The sequence below is a fragment of the Empidonax traillii genome, unplaced genomic scaffold, assembly GCF_003031625.1.
Source record: "Empidonax traillii isolate 1590-97213 ecotype Southwest subspecies unplaced genomic scaffold, ASM303162v1 scaffold832:size729604, whole genome shotgun sequence".
In the NCBI taxonomy this organism is placed as follows: Eukaryota; Metazoa; Chordata; class Aves; order Passeriformes; family Tyrannidae; genus Empidonax; species Empidonax traillii.
The window spans coordinates 511,005-528,180 of NW_020956025.1; the positions used below are offsets into that span (position 1 = coordinate 511,005).

General features: G+C 59.4%; 1 protein-coding gene across 1 annotated transcript in view; it reads left to right on the forward strand.

Moving 5' to 3' along the window:
- Window positions 1-2,617: 2,617 nt before the first annotated feature.
- The window catches only part of ACE (angiotensin I converting enzyme), a 16,598-nt gene continuing 2,039 nt past the window's right edge, over window positions 2,618-17,176 (forward strand). The window contains exons 1-23 of the mRNA XM_027902028.1: window positions 2,618-3,057; window positions 6,206-6,373; window positions 7,576-7,663; window positions 7,888-8,031; window positions 8,274-8,465; window positions 8,570-8,667; window positions 9,177-9,349; window positions 9,631-9,854; window positions 10,944-11,088; window positions 11,384-11,482; window positions 11,690-11,812; window positions 12,299-12,510; window positions 12,984-13,120; window positions 13,405-13,563; window positions 13,931-14,018; window positions 14,220-14,363; window positions 14,571-14,762; window positions 15,048-15,145; window positions 15,377-15,549; window positions 15,724-15,947; window positions 16,172-16,316; window positions 16,514-16,612; window positions 16,789-16,911. Coding sequence (XP_027757829.1) covers window positions 2,848-3,057; window positions 6,206-6,373; window positions 7,576-7,663; window positions 7,888-8,031; window positions 8,274-8,465; window positions 8,570-8,667; window positions 9,177-9,349; window positions 9,631-9,854; window positions 10,944-11,088; window positions 11,384-11,482; window positions 11,690-11,812; window positions 12,299-12,510; window positions 12,984-13,120; window positions 13,405-13,563; window positions 13,931-14,018; window positions 14,220-14,363; window positions 14,571-14,762; window positions 15,048-15,145; window positions 15,377-15,549; window positions 15,724-15,947; window positions 16,172-16,316; window positions 16,514-16,612; window positions 16,789-16,911 — 3,458 coding nt within the window. The 5' untranslated portion in view covers window positions 2,618-2,847. The remainder of the gene's footprint in view (window positions 3,058-6,205; window positions 6,374-7,575; window positions 7,664-7,887; window positions 8,032-8,273; window positions 8,466-8,569; window positions 8,668-9,176; window positions 9,350-9,630; window positions 9,855-10,943; window positions 11,089-11,383; window positions 11,483-11,689; window positions 11,813-12,298; window positions 12,511-12,983; window positions 13,121-13,404; window positions 13,564-13,930; window positions 14,019-14,219; window positions 14,364-14,570; window positions 14,763-15,047; window positions 15,146-15,376; window positions 15,550-15,723; window positions 15,948-16,171; window positions 16,317-16,513; window positions 16,613-16,788; window positions 16,912-17,176) is intronic.

Genomic DNA, 17,176 nt, shown 5'->3' on the forward strand with positions numbered 1-17,176 from the left:
ACCAAAAGGCAATCCTTTCTCCCTTGAACCCTCTGAGAAATGGGATGGGGAAGCCAAAAATGTGGTTTATAATAAAAGAAGGGGAAAATGATCTTAAGCATCCCCATGCAGATGTCTTAGGGCTGGGATATAAGCAGATAAATCACAAAATCTTCCCAGCCAGTGCCTAGGCCATCCCCAAACCCCTCCACCTTTGCTCCACCACCCCTGCTCCCCCTCTCCCATCACACCACCCTCACGGACAACACCTTGCACCTCCCCTAAGAAACATTTGCTGTCAAAACTCTCTATTTCCTTATTTTGGGGATTCTGGGCTTGCACCACTGAGTGCCCCTCGCAGCGCTGTGGGCAGGGAGATTTTGCAGGTCTGGCAAGCCCAGGAGCTGATCGGAAACGCTGAGAGCAAGTGGTGCTCCTCCTCGTGTGACAGTCCGGCCATGGCACGCGTGTCCACGCACACGCAGCCGGGCAGGGGGAGGGCGAAGTCTCCAGGCAGGGATGATGGCGATGAAAAACGATGGGGAGCCTCCTCCCGGGCCAGGGCAGTCGCTGGGGACGCCACGTCTCGCCCGGCATCGTCCCCTGAGCCCGCGTCCCCCCGAGCGGTTCAGCAGCCGTCTCCGTGGCAACGCATTTCTCACATCCCTCGGTATTCCTGTCCCTCTGGTCCGTGGTGCTGGCAGCCCTGGGTACCCTGCATGCTGGGAGCAGGTGGGTGCCCGTGACCCACCCCAGCACCCCTGAGAGGGGTGAGGAGAGCAGGGATAGATCCTCCTGCTCCTCAGGGTGCCCACGGGGGTCTCTGAGCCCACCCGTGGTGCCCCAGAATGGATTTGGGGCATCACAGAGGCACCAACGGGCATCTGCCAGCTCTGCCTTCCTGGGCCAGCAGTCACATCACCTGCCAGTTCTCTTCTTTTTGTGGGATATTTTTCTGCCTGATCCCAGCTGGAGTTTTGCAGCATGGATGACCCAGAGCCGTGGGCACCCTTGGAGATGCAGCCCTTGAAGAGGAACCTCTTCCCCAGCTCAAAGTCCTGCAGCAGCAGCAGCAGCAGCAGCAGCAGCAGCTTCAGCCCCTCTCACACCAGCCCTGGTTGATGCTGACGTGTGAAGCGACAGAGAGCTGCCCTTCCCCTGCAGAATCACCCACTGGACACATCCACCTTGGAAAAGGCCACCAGTGACACTGCACAGACTGCTTCAGCCCCGCTGCTCTCCCAAAACCCCCACTGGTGCTGGAGACTCCACCACAGCGACCCAGAGCCGGGAAAACCCCTCCCTGGCGCAGCTGGAAACGGAGGCTGGAGGGGCTCAGGAAATCTCCATTCATCAGCGCTTGGGCTCCAGCCAAACTGGAGCCAAACCAACCACTTTTTTCCAGCTTCCCAGTAGACTGGAATTTCCACAGAGCTGTGACTGGTGGGGAAAGGGGCCAGCAAGGGGGGGTTGCAGGTAGAGGCTGTCTTTGCCACCAGCTCCATGGTGTCCAGGCTCACAGGTGGTGTCAGTGCTGTTGGCACTCCCCTATGGGATTGGGGTCAGGGGGATGAAGGATTTTTGGTTGTCCAGGTGGTGGGTGGTAGGGCAGGGTGGGAAGTCGTGATTTTTGGCAGGAGGTTTAATAGACATCAATGTTGCAGTCTCCTAAGTCCCTTTTTTTTTTTTTTTTTTTTCCTGGAAATGGCCCTGCACACCCTGTAGGGTCGCCAGTCCTGGCAGGAGGACTTGTCTCTTGTCAAGGGGTCATGCTGTCCCCATGGAGTCACCTCCTGAGCTCACCCCAAGGGGTCATGGTGGTGCTCAGCTGTTTCACAGCCCCCAGCAGGGTCAAAAAGTCAAGGGGCTTCCCTCTCTTCCCCCAAAATAAGCTCCCCCTCCATGGCAGGTGTCTGCTGTGTCCTTATGGGGTGATTGTCCCAACAAGGAGTGATGAGCTCAGCCAACCCAGGGCCTAAGCTCAGCCCAGGCACAGTTCCCAGGGCTGAGGCCAGGCCCTGGGGAAAAGGGATTTAGTGGATTAAACAGAAAACAAAACAAAAAAAAGGAGAAAGGAACTATCAAGCCCACCGACATGGGTCTGGTTTTCATTTTGAAGGAACTCTTTGTTATTTGTTTGTCATCAACCTAATTCCTCCAAGTCCACAACGCTTGGTGTGATGTGATGTGATTTCCCTCATCACAGCCAGGAGAAACACTCAGTTCCTCGGAAAAACGAGGCTGTGCCGGGAAGGGGGTCACTCTGGCAGGAAGCAGCTTGAGATGGACCTTGGCTGTGTCCCACAGGAGTGTTTTCCCTCCTTCCCTTGTCCTTGTGCCCTGTGGTGGGTGGCCGAGGTGCTGCCAAGGGGCACCCGCCGCGTGATGCCAGTGTAGGGGGGGGGGGAGGTGTCCTGCCAAGCCCCGTGGACCGGTTGAGCTGGAAAACCGGGAGGGGACCGGGACCTTGCAGGGATGGAGCTGCCTCCCACCCACCCCCGTCCACCCCAGCCTTCCCCCTTTCTCTTTTTTCTGCCTTACCCTTGATTCTCCTCTTGATTCTCCTCCATCTCCTTCCCTCCCTCCTGTCCCAGCCCCTTCCCCTTCCCTCCCGGGCAGGGCCGGGAGCCAAAGGGACTTTGCACCCCAAAGCAGCGCTCGCTCCCCGCTCCTTCCCCGCAAGCCTTGGAGCCGCCGAAGGGAAAGCAGAATGCTCCGGTCTTATCTGCGAGGGGAGGCAGGCTCGGTGGGCAGGGTTTGCGCGAAGCCTGCTGGCTTATAAGCAGCCGGCAGCGGAGGCAAAGCTGTCTCGGAAGGCACCGAACGGGCCCCCCCACTCCCCGCGCTCCGTGCAGCGCTCCCGCCGCGATGCCCCCGGCGCTGGGGCTGCTGCTCTGGCTCAGCCTGGCAGGTGCCCTTTGGGCCCAGCCCGAGCCCCCCAACCGTCCCAGCAACGAGCAGGGGGCCATCCTCTTCGCCGAGGACTACAACACCACGGCCGAGCTCGTCTTCTTCGAGAGCGTCTCGGCCAGCTGGGATTACAACACCAACCTGACGGAGGAAAACGCTGCTCTGCAGGTGGGTGGCGGGACGGGGAGGAAGGGGGGGGGAGGCGATGCCACCAACAGGGGTGACCCCCAGAGCCCGGGGGGCTGGCGGGGGTTGGGGTTGGGTGGAGGCACTTGGTGCGCTTCCCTTCCTTCCTCCCTGCGGGGCTCCTGCCTCGGCGCCTCAGGATGGCAAACCAGGGGCTGGGACTTGTAGTCCGGGGATCGCAGGGGTTTGCCACAGATTGGTTCTCGGAGAGGCTGTGCCCCAGAGTGACAGCTCTGGCCCCGAAACGGAGTCGGGGTTATTTTTAGAGATGATTCCTTACTCCCAGCACCTTCCACTTTCCTTCCCCCCACTCCTTTCCCAGACCAGGGTCAGGTGTCAAGTGTCCCTGTCCCCATCCCTGCCTGCTGTCACCACGTCCCGGTGTCGGGGGTTTCAGTCTGGGGCAGAGCCCGGGAGCCCAAAGCGCACAAGCAACTGGGTGGCATCATGACTGAGGCTGCCATCCCTTGTGCATGTGTCCCCAGCCCACGGGGACGAAGCCAGCTTTGGGAAAGCACTCCAGGCTGCTGGGAATTAGACATCAGCCCAGCTACGTGCAGGCAGAGTCCCTGTGGGGACCAACTGTATGTGCATCCCACAGGCATGAGCGTGTAGCTCAGGGATACACCTGCCACCTCTACAGCGATGGGTGCAGCTCATACACCTGTAGGTGTGTTCAGGGACCCCAGTATCACCCAAGAGCTACCACACAGCCCTGAACCCCCAGGTCTGTGGGGATGGGAGCACAGTGTGCCCCGTGCAGGAAGGAAACACGTCTTCCTGCGCAGGGGGAGAGATCGCTGCCAGCTCCGGCCACTGCCAACTTGGCAGGACACCCGAGAGGGCCCAAGTTCCCCTTCAGCCCTTTTTTTTTTTTTGGCGAGCTGACGTGATGTCTGGGCAGGCACCCAGCACTGGCTTCCAGGTGTGGTGGGGTCAGGGACCTCGGGGCAGAGCAGGAGCATCCCAGCAGTCCAAGCTTAGGGCCAGGAGAGCACCTTTTCTCAAAAAGGTATTTCCAGGCCAGTTTTCACCCTTTTCTGTGCTATTAAATGTGTGAGGATCATCCAGGAGCTGCCTGTGATGTCAAGGCTCCTAAGCCAGCCCAGGTCGAGGTGGGGATCCAAACTCTTGAGGTCAGGCCACGGTGGGGCAGAAGGGAGGTGTGCGGTGGGATGGGGAGGCACTGACTGCTAAAGGATGAACAGCTGGGCAGCAGCACCCAAAAGGCTGAATTTGGGGGATTTGGGGAAGCCTTGGGCTGAGTCAGGCCAACATGGCATGGGCAGCTCCAGGACCTGCCACGAAGGGTGGCCCTGGGACAAAGTGACATGGGGGGTAGGAGGCTGAAGGCAGGGGCAGGGATGGGCAGAGGGACTCTGGGCAGACAGATGAACCATCTCCTGCAAGCTGGGGCTCTGGGTGAGAGGCTGGTGATGGTGTTTGGGGTTTGTGAGCTGCTCGTGGGCACAGAACTTCTCCAGGTGTCTGGGGTAGGGCAGTCCCAGTTTCCTGGGCTGCATCCTGAGTCTTCACCAGGAGCAGTGAGAGAGCAAGGTGGGAGATTTGGGGGCCTGCTGATGTCCAGGAGCCTCTGAGCCACGCACAGGCACAGCCCCCAAGAGAGAGGTCCCAGTTGTGGAGGCAAAGGGCCAGGGTTGGTGGGCACAGCCACAGTGAGGGGGTCTCGGGCAGCGCTGCTGGGCTCAACTCGCTCCACCGGAGCTGTCAGGAGAGTTCAGGGTGTGATTCACTCGACCAAACGCAGGCACCTGTTCAAGGAGAAGACAAAACACAGCTGGACTCTGCTTCCTCCTGCTCCCCCAGCTCTGTGCAGGGTCTGGGGAGGGGTAAAGATGTCCCCTGTTCAGCGGGGTGATGCAAGAGCGGGGTGTTTGTGGGGCTGGCACATCCTGGCATGCCGAGGGATTGGGGGTGGTTGGCACCTGGAGTGATGCAGTGGGCACTGGGATGCCCAAGGGAAGGGTGGGAGCCTGCTTGCTGGGCTGCCAGGGGCACCTGGCACCTCTGGCATTCCCACCACCATGTCCTAGGGCTGCGTGGGTGTGTCTGCCCCGGGCAGCTCCAACCCTGCTGCTCCACGACTCCCTTCCCTCCTCACTGCCAGCTGAGGGAATGTGGAGATTAAAATAAAACAAACCAGGCGTGTTGGAGCCGGGGCTAAAAATGCCACGAGTCACAGCTAATGAGCTCCATAAATCACACTGGGCTGGCACATGGACACCAACCAGGAGCTCTGCACGGTCTCACTCTGGCCTGTGCACTGCCTGGGCCAGGACACTCTCAGAAGTTCCATTTTCCAAAAATACAGCTGACACTGGCCGGGCTGGGATGTGACCACCTGCAATACACCCTGTCCCAAAATCGTGGCCACAGCTCCAGCTGCCTAAATAACCCCCCCGGGGCTCAGGCAGCTCCCTGACGCCCCACAGGCCTGGGAAGAGAGGTTTGGGCAGGCTGATGGGTGACAGAGGGACCCAAAAATGAGGGCTCGGAAGGAATGGGGTGCCCCTCTGCAAGGGGAAAGCCAGATAAGGCACTTACAGGGCACGGGGGGCAGGCATCCCAAAGAGAAATGTGTAGAAATAAAAATGTACAGACTCAGGAAGGAGGTACAGGAGGGAGAAAAGCAAACGAGGCATCTTTGCAGTTTCCATTTGGGCTCCTGCAAAGGTGAGAAACAAGCAGGAGTAAGAATAAATTGAAGGCAGACCTCAGAGCTCCTTCTGCAACCGGGGTCTGGCAGCTGCCAGAGCCAGCCCAGGAGCACCTGGACACCCTGCCCACATGGCCTGGACACCCAATCCCAGCATTCCCACCCCATTTGGGCCACAAGACCCCGGAGCTGCCTCCAAAAGATCCTCAAAGGCCACATCAGTGGGTGTTCATCAGGAGCGCTGCAGGCGAGTGGGGGCTGCAGACTCCGCTGTGTGGGCTGGAAGTGATGTCTCTATCTGTGGTGCCATGGACTGGGGACAGCCCTGCCTGCCACATCACATCCCGTCACCTCTGACTCCCACAGACCCTTGTGGCTCCCCAAATCATTGTCTGGGTGGTTGGCAAGTCCCAGGGCTGGTCCTGAGCCCCCTCGTCCCCTCTCGCCCTGCAGGTCCAGGCATCGCTGAAGGAGCAGAACTTCACGGAGCTGTGGGGAAAGAAAGCCAAGGAGCTCTATGGCAACATCTGGAGCAACTTCTCAGACCCACAGCTGAGGAAAATCATCGGCTCCATCCAGACCCTGGGACCCTCCAACCTGGTCCTGGAAAAGAGAGAGCAGGTGGGTGAGGTGTCAGTGAAGCTCTGGGCGTTGCTGGGTGCTGTGAAACCCCCTGGGGGGATTTTTTTCCAAGCACCCAGACTCTGCTGTATTTTGGAGGGTGTCACTGCACAGGGAAGACAGTGAGGGAGGGGGGAGATGGGGTGCTATCTCCAAGGGATGTGGGGTGCCAGCCCTAACTTCATCTTGGAGCTATCCCAGCGGGAACTGGAGATTTCCTGCTTACACAGAGAGCTTTGGGCGTCACCTGGAGACCAGCCAGGCTGTGCCCACCGCCAGGGCCAGCTCTCCCGACCCCTCGGGGCTCCTTAGGGATGCCTTGGTGACACAATTCCGTGCGAGGGACATCGGGACACCCCGAGCCTTCCCCGTCACGGCCCCGAGGTTTTTTTGCCTGAATTTTGATTTCTGTGCACGAAAATATTGCCCGGGCTGAGGTTGGCGGGCACTCACCTCTGCACCAGCGCAGGGACCGTCCCCTCCGTCCCGACCCGTGGCTCCCTGACAGCCGTTCCCACCGAAGCCCTGGCAAAGCCCAGGGATACAATCCTTTCCGGAGAACTGTCGGCGCCGGTTCCTTCCGGGAAACCCATCCCTGCCTTCTCCCAAATAACAGAGAGCATCACGTCTCCTCCTTGCACATCAGTCATGTCTCGCCCATCCCTGGGCAGCTCCATCTCACAGCCACCACCGTCCGCATCCCTGTCCCCTCCGCCCAGCTGGAGCAGAAGGATGGGAGCAGAGAGAGAGAGAGAGCAGAGGAATTTCCTTCCCTGGGAATGGGTTTCCCGGGCATGTTCCAGGAAACCTCCCGTTGCTATTGTTTGCTGTTGTTGAAGTTCACAGAAATAAATCCCCCTCCTCCTCCTCCTCCTCCTCCTCCTGCTTTTCTTCTGGTGTTTTTTTTAACCCGTTTAGATAAACAGGCTGTGCCGTGACCCCGCTGACAAACAGCTTTATAAACAGCCCCTCTCCAGAACACCACTGTGCAGGGATTGTCTGTCCCAGAGAGCCTCCCTGCTCCCACCCTGCCATTGGTGCAGAAACCCGGAGTGATAACACACTTATCTCACCCAAACTGTGCTGTGTAAACACAGCCATCCCTTCTCCACATCCCTCTGGGCACGCATGGCCTGTAGACCCCTCCTGAAGGGTCATTCCCGTCCCCCCTTCCAGCCCCAACATCTTTTCCTTTCCCGCAGTACAACACCATCCTGAGCGACATGGACAAGATCTACTCCACGGCCAAGGTGTGTCTGCCCAACGGCACCTGCTGGGATCTGGAGCCAGGTATGGTCCCTGTCCCCCCCAACCCCACGGTCCCCACACCCTCAGTGGGTTGGGGATTGGCAGATGCCCCTTCCACACACATTCATCGGGATTGTCCCAAGGTGGGGACGGGTCCGATGTGGTGATGATGCTGGGAGTGGCGGTGGCATCTCTGCAGAGCTGCTGCGGGATGTGCCCCCTCCTCCCGTCCCTCTCTCACGTCCTGCTTGTCCCCTCTGTCCCAGACCTCTCGGACATCATGGCCACGTCCCGCAGCTACAGGAAGCTGCTGTATGCCTGGGAGGGGTGGCACAACGCCGCGGGGAACCCGCTGCGCCCCAAGTACGAGGCCTTCGTGAACCTGAGCAATGAGGCCTATTCGGCAGATGGTACAAACCCAGAGGGGGACTCACGGGGTGGGCAGGGGTGGGAATCGGGGCTGGGACAATGCCCTGCTGCTCTCCCCACCCCGCACGCAGCCGCAGATCCAGATCCATTTCCCCCAGTGCCGGCACTACGGGGAAAGGGGCAAAAATCCTACTGATGGTCCCTGGGCCCAGCTTTTGGGGGTGGGCGGGTGGGGCAGCCCCTGGGGGGCTGGAGCCAGAGGCCATCCCTATCTCTCTGGTAGGATTCAAGGACACAGGCAGCTACTGGCGCTCCTGGTACGACTCAGACACCTTTGAGGATGAACTGGAGAGTATCTACACGCAGCTGGAGCCGCTCTACCTCAACCTGCATGCCTTCGTCCGGAGGAAGCTCTATGACCGCTACGGCCCCAAATACATCAACCTGAGGGGTCCCATCCCTGCTCACCTCCTGGGTAAGAGATGGGACCACCCCCAGCCTGTGCCCAGAGGTGCTGGTGGGGCCGGAGGGGCACGCAGAGCTACCGCCAGCTCTGCTCCAGCTGTTTTCTCTTCTCAGGGAACATGTGGGCTCAGCAGTGGAACAACATCTACGACCTGATGGTCCCCTACCCTGAGAAACCCAACCTTGATGTCACGAGCACCATGGTGCAGCAGGTGATGGGCTGAGGGACTCGCTGGGGGCAGCAGGGGCAAAAAAATGGGGGTGTTGCCCAAGGCTGGCCCATGACATTGACCCCATGGGAGTGGTTTACCTGCATAGCAGACAGCAGAAAAGCCACATCCAGAGGGGAAGGGACAAAAAAATGACCTCACTTTGTCTCTGGAAGTGGGTGGGCAAAGAGGAAGGGCAGTGCAGTGGGATGGGTGCCAGTCCAAGGGTTGGGGGCTGTGTCCACACCATCACACAGCTCTGAGTACCCCTGAGGCATCAGCCCTGCTCCCTTCTCCTGTCCCTGCTGGGCACCAGCACCATTGCTCGGTGCTTCTTAGGAGGTCCACACCAATGCTGGGGCTGGGACTCCCCATCACGGTGAGAGGGGCTGGACGTTGAACCCTTGGAATGATCCACTTCATCCCTGCGGCGCTGGGAGAGCACCAGGGGCAGCGCCCTGGGCATGGACAGCCCCTTCCTCAGTCGTAACCCCCCTCCTGCTGCCCACCAGGGCTGGAATGCCACCCACATGTTCCGGGTCTCAGAGGAGTTCTTCACCTCCCTGGGGCTGCTGGAGATGCCCCCCGAATTCTGGAACAAGTCCATGCTGGAGAAACCGACGGACGGGCGGGAGGTGGTGTGTCACGCCTCGGCCTGGGACTTCTACAACCGCAAGGACTTCAGGTGTGAGGGGGCACCAGGGCACAGGGCTGTAGAGTAAGACCCTCCTCCACCCGCCTTGGCTGTCACCTCTTTGGGGACCCGCAACCTGACCCTGCAGCCCAGTCTGGGACAAGGTCTTGGGTGGCCACACTGTCCTGCCTTCCCCTCCACTGGGTTTTTCCCTTAATCCACGGGGTATTGTCACCTGCTCCGGGACTGTGCAGGGTCCTTCCCACAGAGGGTGAGCACTGGCAGCCTGTGGTCCCTCACCCGGCTCAGACAGTGCTGTTTTCACCCGGCAGGATCAAGCAGTGCACGTCGGTGACCATGGAGCAGCTGTTCACGGTGCACCACGAGATGGGCCACATCCAGTACTACCTGCAGTACAAGGACCAGCCCGTCTCCTTCCGCAGCGGGGCCAACCCTGGCTTCCACGAGGCCATCGGGGATGTCCTGTCCCTGTCTGTCTCCACCCCGAGCCACCTCCAGAAAATCGGTCTCCTCAGCAATGTCACTCAGGACGAAGGTACAGCAGCCACCCCATGGAGCTGGGTGGCCTGGGAGGGCTCAGGCACTGCCTGCAGGACCAGGAAGGGTTTGGGAGATGCCAGGCTGGGCTGCAGTCTGGCAACACAGCCCAGAGCAGGCACAACCCCTTCTCGTCTCCATAGGTCATTGCAGGACCTATTTTGTCTCCATGGGTCCATGTAGGACCTATTTTGTCTCCATGAGTCCATGCACAACCCCTTCCTGTCTCCGTGGGTCTTTGTAGAAAACCCTTCTTGGCTCCATCCTCTTCACCCCTGAGGGCAAGGGAAGATGCTCTCCAGAGCTCAACTGTGCCTTCCCCTTCTCCATCAGAGTCCCCAAACCTGCAAACAACATCTTTGTGCTTGATTGGCTTTGACCTTTCCAGCATTCCTCCCTCCCTCCCTCCCTCGCCAAGAAACATCCACGGCGGGAGCTCCCGGTGCGACTCTGCGGAGGTGGCACCGAGCGCTTCCATGCACAGTCACGGGGACAGTCGGGGGGTGACACGTCCTCTTGCCAGCCAGTGAGGCAGAGCAGGACTTGTCCCTGCAGGGCACTGCCTGCCTTGGCAAGAGCCTGTCCCCCCCCTCCCGACGTCTCTCAACCGCCACGTCGGAGCAGACGGCGGCAGAGGAACCTGAGCTGCCCCAGGCTCCGCTTGGCGGAGGAGGGACGGTGCTGGGATCCTCCTGGAGCGTCATTAAATGCGTTTTATGATGAGAAAGACGCCTCAGCAGCCAAGAGCGTTGGGCCAGCGCTGCATAAACACCACAGAGCAGATGGTCCCCGCCTCGAGCCACGGCTGCCCGGCCAGCCAGCCCTTGGCAGGCGGGCTACTGTGGTGGTGGCAGCCAGTGGCCCCTCAGGGCAGCGCTGCCAACCCCTCTCTGACCCCACAGTTTCAGCTGCGTCTCCTCCAGCAGGTCCTTCCCCGACCTTCCTTCCCCGGATTTTCTCCGGGGGAAATGTTGAAACGCCGTCCCCAGTTCTCACCCAGACCTGCTCATCTTCTTGTCCACCTGGTGGCCGTAGCCTTGTCTATCCAGGCTCCTTCCCAGCCTGGTTCAGGCTCTGTTTTCCACAGAGAGTGACATCAACTACCTGCTGAAGATGGCCCTGGAGAAGATTGCCTTCCTACCCTTTGGCTACCTCATCGACCAGTGGCGCTGGAACGTGTTCAGTGGCCGCACGCCCCCGAGCCGCTACAACTACGACTGGTGGTACCTGAGGTAGAGGACAGCCACCCAGGGGGGGTGGGAGGGTGCAAGAAAAGTGGGCAGGAAAGTGGAAAGGAAGGGGGGAAAAAAAGGAAAAAGTAGCCGTGGAGATGGCTGGAGAACAATGGATGGATGGGTGGGTGGGACAGATGGGTAGATGAGTGGATGGATGGATAGAAATACATGGAATCACACTCTAACTGGCCAGATTTCCTCAGCATTGTGCCATCCCTTCCCATTGCCTGCCTCGATTCTTCTGACACCTTATTATTTGCATGCTCATGCTGCTGTCCTCTGTTGTCTGCAGAACCAAATACCAGGGTATCTGTGCCCCAGTCTCAAGGAATGAGAGCAACTTTGACCCTGGAGCAAAGTACCACATCCCTGGGAACACCCCTTACATCAGGTAGAGGAAGTGCTGGCAAGGGGGACTGAGTTTTGGGGTGCAGTGGGTGGGGGCTCAGCTCTGTGGGGATGGGACCAGGACGTGGTGCTCCAGCTTGAGACACGGAGATCACCCAGCGCTTGGGACCACAAGTGGTGGCCTTGAGCTCTGGGATCTCGCCTGCTTCCCTTTGCCCCCAGTTCTGACCTTCCTGGGCTCCCTTGGCAGGTACTTTGTGAGCTTCATCCTGCAGTTCCAGTTTCACAAGGCGCTGTGCCAGGCGGCTGGCCACAGCGGTCCCCTGCACACCTGCGACATCTACGAGTCCAGAGCGGCTGGAGACAAGCTCAGGTGGGGACAGAGGAGGGTTGGGACACTCCCTGTGGGCAGGTGTGTGCGTGGAAGCTGGTGGAGTGCAAAGGCAGGAAAGAAGAAGGGAAGGAAGCAAAAAGTGGTTGCGGAGATGGCTGGAGAAATAGCTTTGCGGATGGATGGATGGATGGATGGATGGATGGATGGATGGATGGATGGATGGAGGGGTGGGTGGGTGGGTGGATGGATGGATGGAAATACATGGAAGCATCCCCAGACAAGAGGCCACTAAAGCACATTTGGTCCCTGATGACTCCCTGGGTGTTAAATGCGTGAGTTTGTGACGAGGAATCAGCCCTCAGTTCCCACATGCAGGACAAGTGGTGGTTTCAGAAGCAGTTCCCACGTTCATGTCCCACTCAGGAATAGCACCTTCAACCCCTGTGATGCTGAGACACCATCACTGCTTCTCTCCCCTCCATCCCCTGGCCTCATGTTGGCTCTTGCTGTCCCACTGCTCTGCAGGGAAGTGTTGAAAGCTGGGTCTTCCAAGTCGTGGCAGGAAGTCCTGTTCAACCTCACCGGCACGGATAAGATGGATGCTGGGCCCCTCCTGGAGTACTTCAGCCCTGTCACCAGGTGGCTTCAGGAGCAGAACAACAAGACCAACGAGGTGCTGGGCTGGCCTGACTTCGAGTGGCAACCCCCTCTCCCTGAAGGCTACCCCGAAGGCATCGGTGAGGCTGCAGCTCCATCCCGGGGCTGGGGAGGGGCAGGAAGATGTCCCCAAGGGACACCACTAATCCTAAGTGCTGACAGAGGTCTCTGCAGTGGGTGGGGTGGTCGTCATGGGAGGAATAACCGTCTCTGGTGGAGTCTCACAGGGTGTTGCTTCCCAGGAAGCAGGTGCCGCTGATGTACCCCTGTCTAAGGCTGCGGTCCTGCCACTGTGGCAATGCCATCAGTGGTGGTGTGACAGGACATCTCAGCTGCATCCTCCCTGGGGTGTCCTGTTATCCCACCCTCTCCCCAGTGGCTCACCCCAGCAGTGCCCATCTGCCCCCCTTTCCCAGCACAGACCGCTCTCAAGTCGTGGCATGGGACCTGCCGTTCTGGGAAAAGCTCAACTGTGGCTTCTCCACGGGATGGTTCTCTCTTGCTTCTCCTGACCTTCTCCCACCTCTCCTCCCCCATTTATCTCCTCCTCTAGACAAGATAACAGATGAAGCTCAAGCCAAAGAGTTCCTGGCCGAGTACAACAGCACGGCCGAGGTGGTGTGGAACGCCTACACCGAGGCGTCCTGGGCCTACAACACCAACATCACCGACCACAACAAGGAGGTCATGGTATGGGAACCACCCCAGGGCTGTGCAGGGAGAGCCAACAGCCAGGGCAGGCAGCTGGAGCCTGGGGGCACATCCCAGAGGAGCTCTGAACAACAGGGCAGCCTCTGCCCCTCGCTCAGGGGGAACATTGTCACCCTTTTCCATGAACACCCTCAGCATTCCGTGGGGTACCATGGAACCACCTCCTCCGTGGGGAGGGTATCAGTCGTGGGGTGCCAGGTGATGCTTCTGGTGATAACCTGTGTCTTGGGGGTCTCAGAGTAACTCCTCTGCTGTCCCCATAGCTGGAGAAGAACTTGGCCATGTCCAAGCACACCCTTGATTACGGCATGAGGGCCAGGCAGTTTGACACCTCCGACTTCCAGGACCAAAGTGTCACCCGCATCCTCAAGAAGCTGAGTGTCATCGAGAGGGCAGCCCTGCCTGAGGATGAGCTGAAGGAGGTGAGCAGCAAGGGGACAGAGCGGGATGGGGGGTCCCTTGCCACTGCTCCCCCCCAAAATTTAGGAAGTTCCATTGGGCAGCCACACCCTGCCCTTGAAAAAGGTGATAGCTTGGTACCTTCTACACAGAGCCAAGAGCCTCATCTCCAGGTTTTCCCACCCAAAGTTTGCCTTTCCCAGGCTGCAGTGGGGCCTGGATGTTTGGGGGACAATGGTACTTTGCTTGTTGGCCCCAGGCCCCCTTGTTGCCTCCGTCTGGGTCACACTTGGCCTTGGAAAGGACCAGAGGACAACACCTGAGAACCCTTCAGTGGGCTGTGGCATTGTCAGGAGCAAGGATAACCCATTTACACGATTTCCTTTGCAGTATAACACCCTCCTCTCAGATATGGAGACCACGTACAGCGTGGCCAAGGTCTGCAGAGACGACAAAACCTGCCTCCCACTGGATCCTGGTAAGATCTGGCAGGGTGTCCTGGGAGGCACCTGCCCAGGCCCAGAAAGGGGAGATTTTTTAATGAGGGCATGAAGAAAGGGCATGAAGGTTCCTTCCACCTCCTCTGTGATGGCCCACGAGCAGCACATTGGCTCTTGCACCACTGTGTCAGCCCAGCCCAGCCAAGAGCATCACTTTGGTTTCGTTGCTCTCTCCTCAGACCTCACAGACATCATGGCCACCTCTCGGGACTATGACGAGCTCCTCTTTGCCTGGAAGGGCTGGAGGGACGCCTCTGGGAAGAAGATGAGGAACAGCTACAAGCGATACGTGGAGCTGAGCAACAAGGCAGCCGTGCTGAATGGTCAGTGCCCCGCTCCCTCAGAGCCCACCCCATGGTCCTAACCCCCCTGTGAGCAGAGGACTGGGGGATCATAATCCTAAAGGTGTGGAGGTCCCGCTTAATCCCATGAGCTCCGCTGCCTCGTAGATGTGGAGGTACCTGGGGTGCCTGAGCAGCAAAACCCCAGAGGGGCGGTGTCTGACAGCTTCTGCTCTTGCCCTGCCACAGGTTACACAGACAATGGGGCCTACTGGAGATCCCTGTATGAGACACCCACCTTCGAGGAAGATCTGGAGAGGCTGTACCTGCAGCTGCAGCCCCTGTACCTCAACCTGCACGCCTACGTACGCCGGGCCCTCTACAAGAAGTACGGTGCAGAGCACGTAAACCTGAGGGGGCCCATCCCTGCTCATCTGTTAGGTGAGGCTGGGCTGTGTCTCCCACCAGGAATGGGTGGCTCTGACTCGTGCCAAGAGCTGGGGCTGGTGTCTGTTCAGCTCTGGCTGAAGGGCTGAGGTCCCACGGAATGGGTGTGCAGAGGACAGTCCACCCCAGGGAAGGGCAGCACCGATGTGCAGGCAGGGCAGGGATCTTGACAGGGCAGGGACCAGGCAGGGTGATCCACCTGTGCATGAGAAGGAACTAACTAGTTCCTCTTGCTCCCCTCTCCCTGTCTTCCTCCTATCATCCTCCTGCATTTCCCAGGCAACATGTGGGCTCAGTCGTGGTCCAACATTTTCGACCTGGTGATACCTTTCCCGGATGCCACCAAGGTAGATGCCACCCCTGCCATGAAAAAACAGGTCAGTGCTTTTCCAGGCTGCTCTGGGGAAGCCCCTTGGGACCCAGCACCTTTTTGGCTGTTACCAAAAAAAATCCACGCCTTAACTGTATTCCCTTCCCACCTGGATGTGCCAGTGGCTGGATCCAGCTCTAGCTGATTCCCAAAGATCCCTCTGCCCAGAACAACAAGGCTATCCCTGGCTTCCTTTCCTTCCCCCATCACCCCTCACCAGGTCCTGCTCTCTCCCCAGGGCTGGACACCCAAGAGGATGTTTGAGGAGTCGGACCGGTTCTTTACCTCCCTGGGCCTCATCCCCATGCCCCAGGAGTTCTGGGACAAGTCCATGATCGAGAAGCCGTCGGACGGGCGGGAGGTGGTGTGTCACGCCTCGGCCTGGGACTTCTACAACCGCAAGGACTTCAGGTGCCCGTGGGGAGCAGGTGGCGGCCGCGCCTCGTGTGGTGCTGGGGCAGAGAGAGGCGTACATAGGGAGGGAGGCCAAAGGAGAAAACAGCTCCAGGGGATGTGACGTATCCCAGAGATTTTCACAGCAGCACTGCCCTCCTTTCTCCCCCAACCCCCCCCGTCCTGGTGCAGGATCAAGCAGTGCACAGTGGTGAACATGGACGACCTGATCACGGTGCACCACGAGATGGGCCACGTCCAGTACTTCCTGCAGTACAAGGACCAGCCCGTCTCCTTCCGGGACGGGGCCAATCCTGGCTTCCACGAGGCCGTCGGGGACGTCATGGCCTTGTCCGTCTCCACCCCCAAACACCTGCACAGCATCAACCTGCTGGACGAAGTCATGGAAAACCAGGGTGAGCTGGGACAGGGGCACCACACGCTGGTGGGAACAGCTGGAAATGCAGAGGGCCAGGAGGGCCTGGGCAGGGTGGAAGGGGTCAGGGACATACATGGTGGCTTTGCGTGCATGGAGGGGACAGAACCTGCTGGGGACACCCTGCTCTGGGGCAGAATGACCCACCCAGGGTGGAGGGAAGGGTGCAGCACTGCCCTGCTCACACCTCCATGCCCCGGGCAGAGAGTGACATCAACTACCTGATGAGCATCGCCCTGGACAAAATCGCCTTCCTGCCCTTCGGGTACCTCATGGACCAGTGGCGCTGGAAGGTGTTTGATGGGCGGATCAAGGACGACGAGTACAACAAGGAGTGGTGGAACCTCAGGTACGACTGAATTCACAGCCATCTCTGGGGCAAGGCCTTGGCCTTCGTCCCACTGGGTGTTTTCTCCCTGTGGCCCAGTTGGCTGCAATGGGACACCATGAGGTTCACAACCCCTCACGCTGTCCCTGCGGTGTCCCCTCCCATCTTACTTCACCCTCTTCTCCCCATCCTGGGCTAACTCTCCCTCTCTGGCCCAGGATAAAGTACCAGGGCTTGTGCCCACCAGCAGTGAGGTCTGAAGATGACTTTGACCCTGGCTCGAAGTTTCACATTCCTGCCAACGTCCCCTACATCAGGTGAGCAAGCAGGGCTGGGGCTCGAGGGAGACCACTGGGACACAGAGGCAGGGCCTCCAGTTCAGGTGCCAGCGGTGGCACTTTTTTTCCTGGCTGGTGGGACACCTGGTGGCACCATCCTGAGGGTGCTGGGCACCAGCAGGGTCCATTCCCGTCTCCTCATCCCTCTCCACCAGGTACTTTGTCAGCTTCGTGATCCAGTTCCAGTTCCACCAGGCTCTCTGTAACGCAGCCGGGCACACGGGTCCCCTGCACACCTGTGACATCTACCAGTCCAAGGAGGCTGGGAAGATCCTGGGGTATGTGTGAGGGGTTTATGTCCCCAGATACCTTCAAGCCAGCCCAGAAAGTCAGGAGGCAGCGCAGCCCCTGCTCATCCCTCCCACCCCAGCCCAAGCATGGGATGCTCCAGCCCCTGGGGTGTGGGCAGGGGGTGCCTGGGGCAGGGGGCACCTTGGGCTGGGCGCTGGGGCTGTGATTGCAAAAGCAGCCACTAGATGGTAGCTGGGCCCCTGGCAGGTGGAAGGCTCCCTCCCTCCTCCTCCTCCTCCTCCTCCTCCTCCT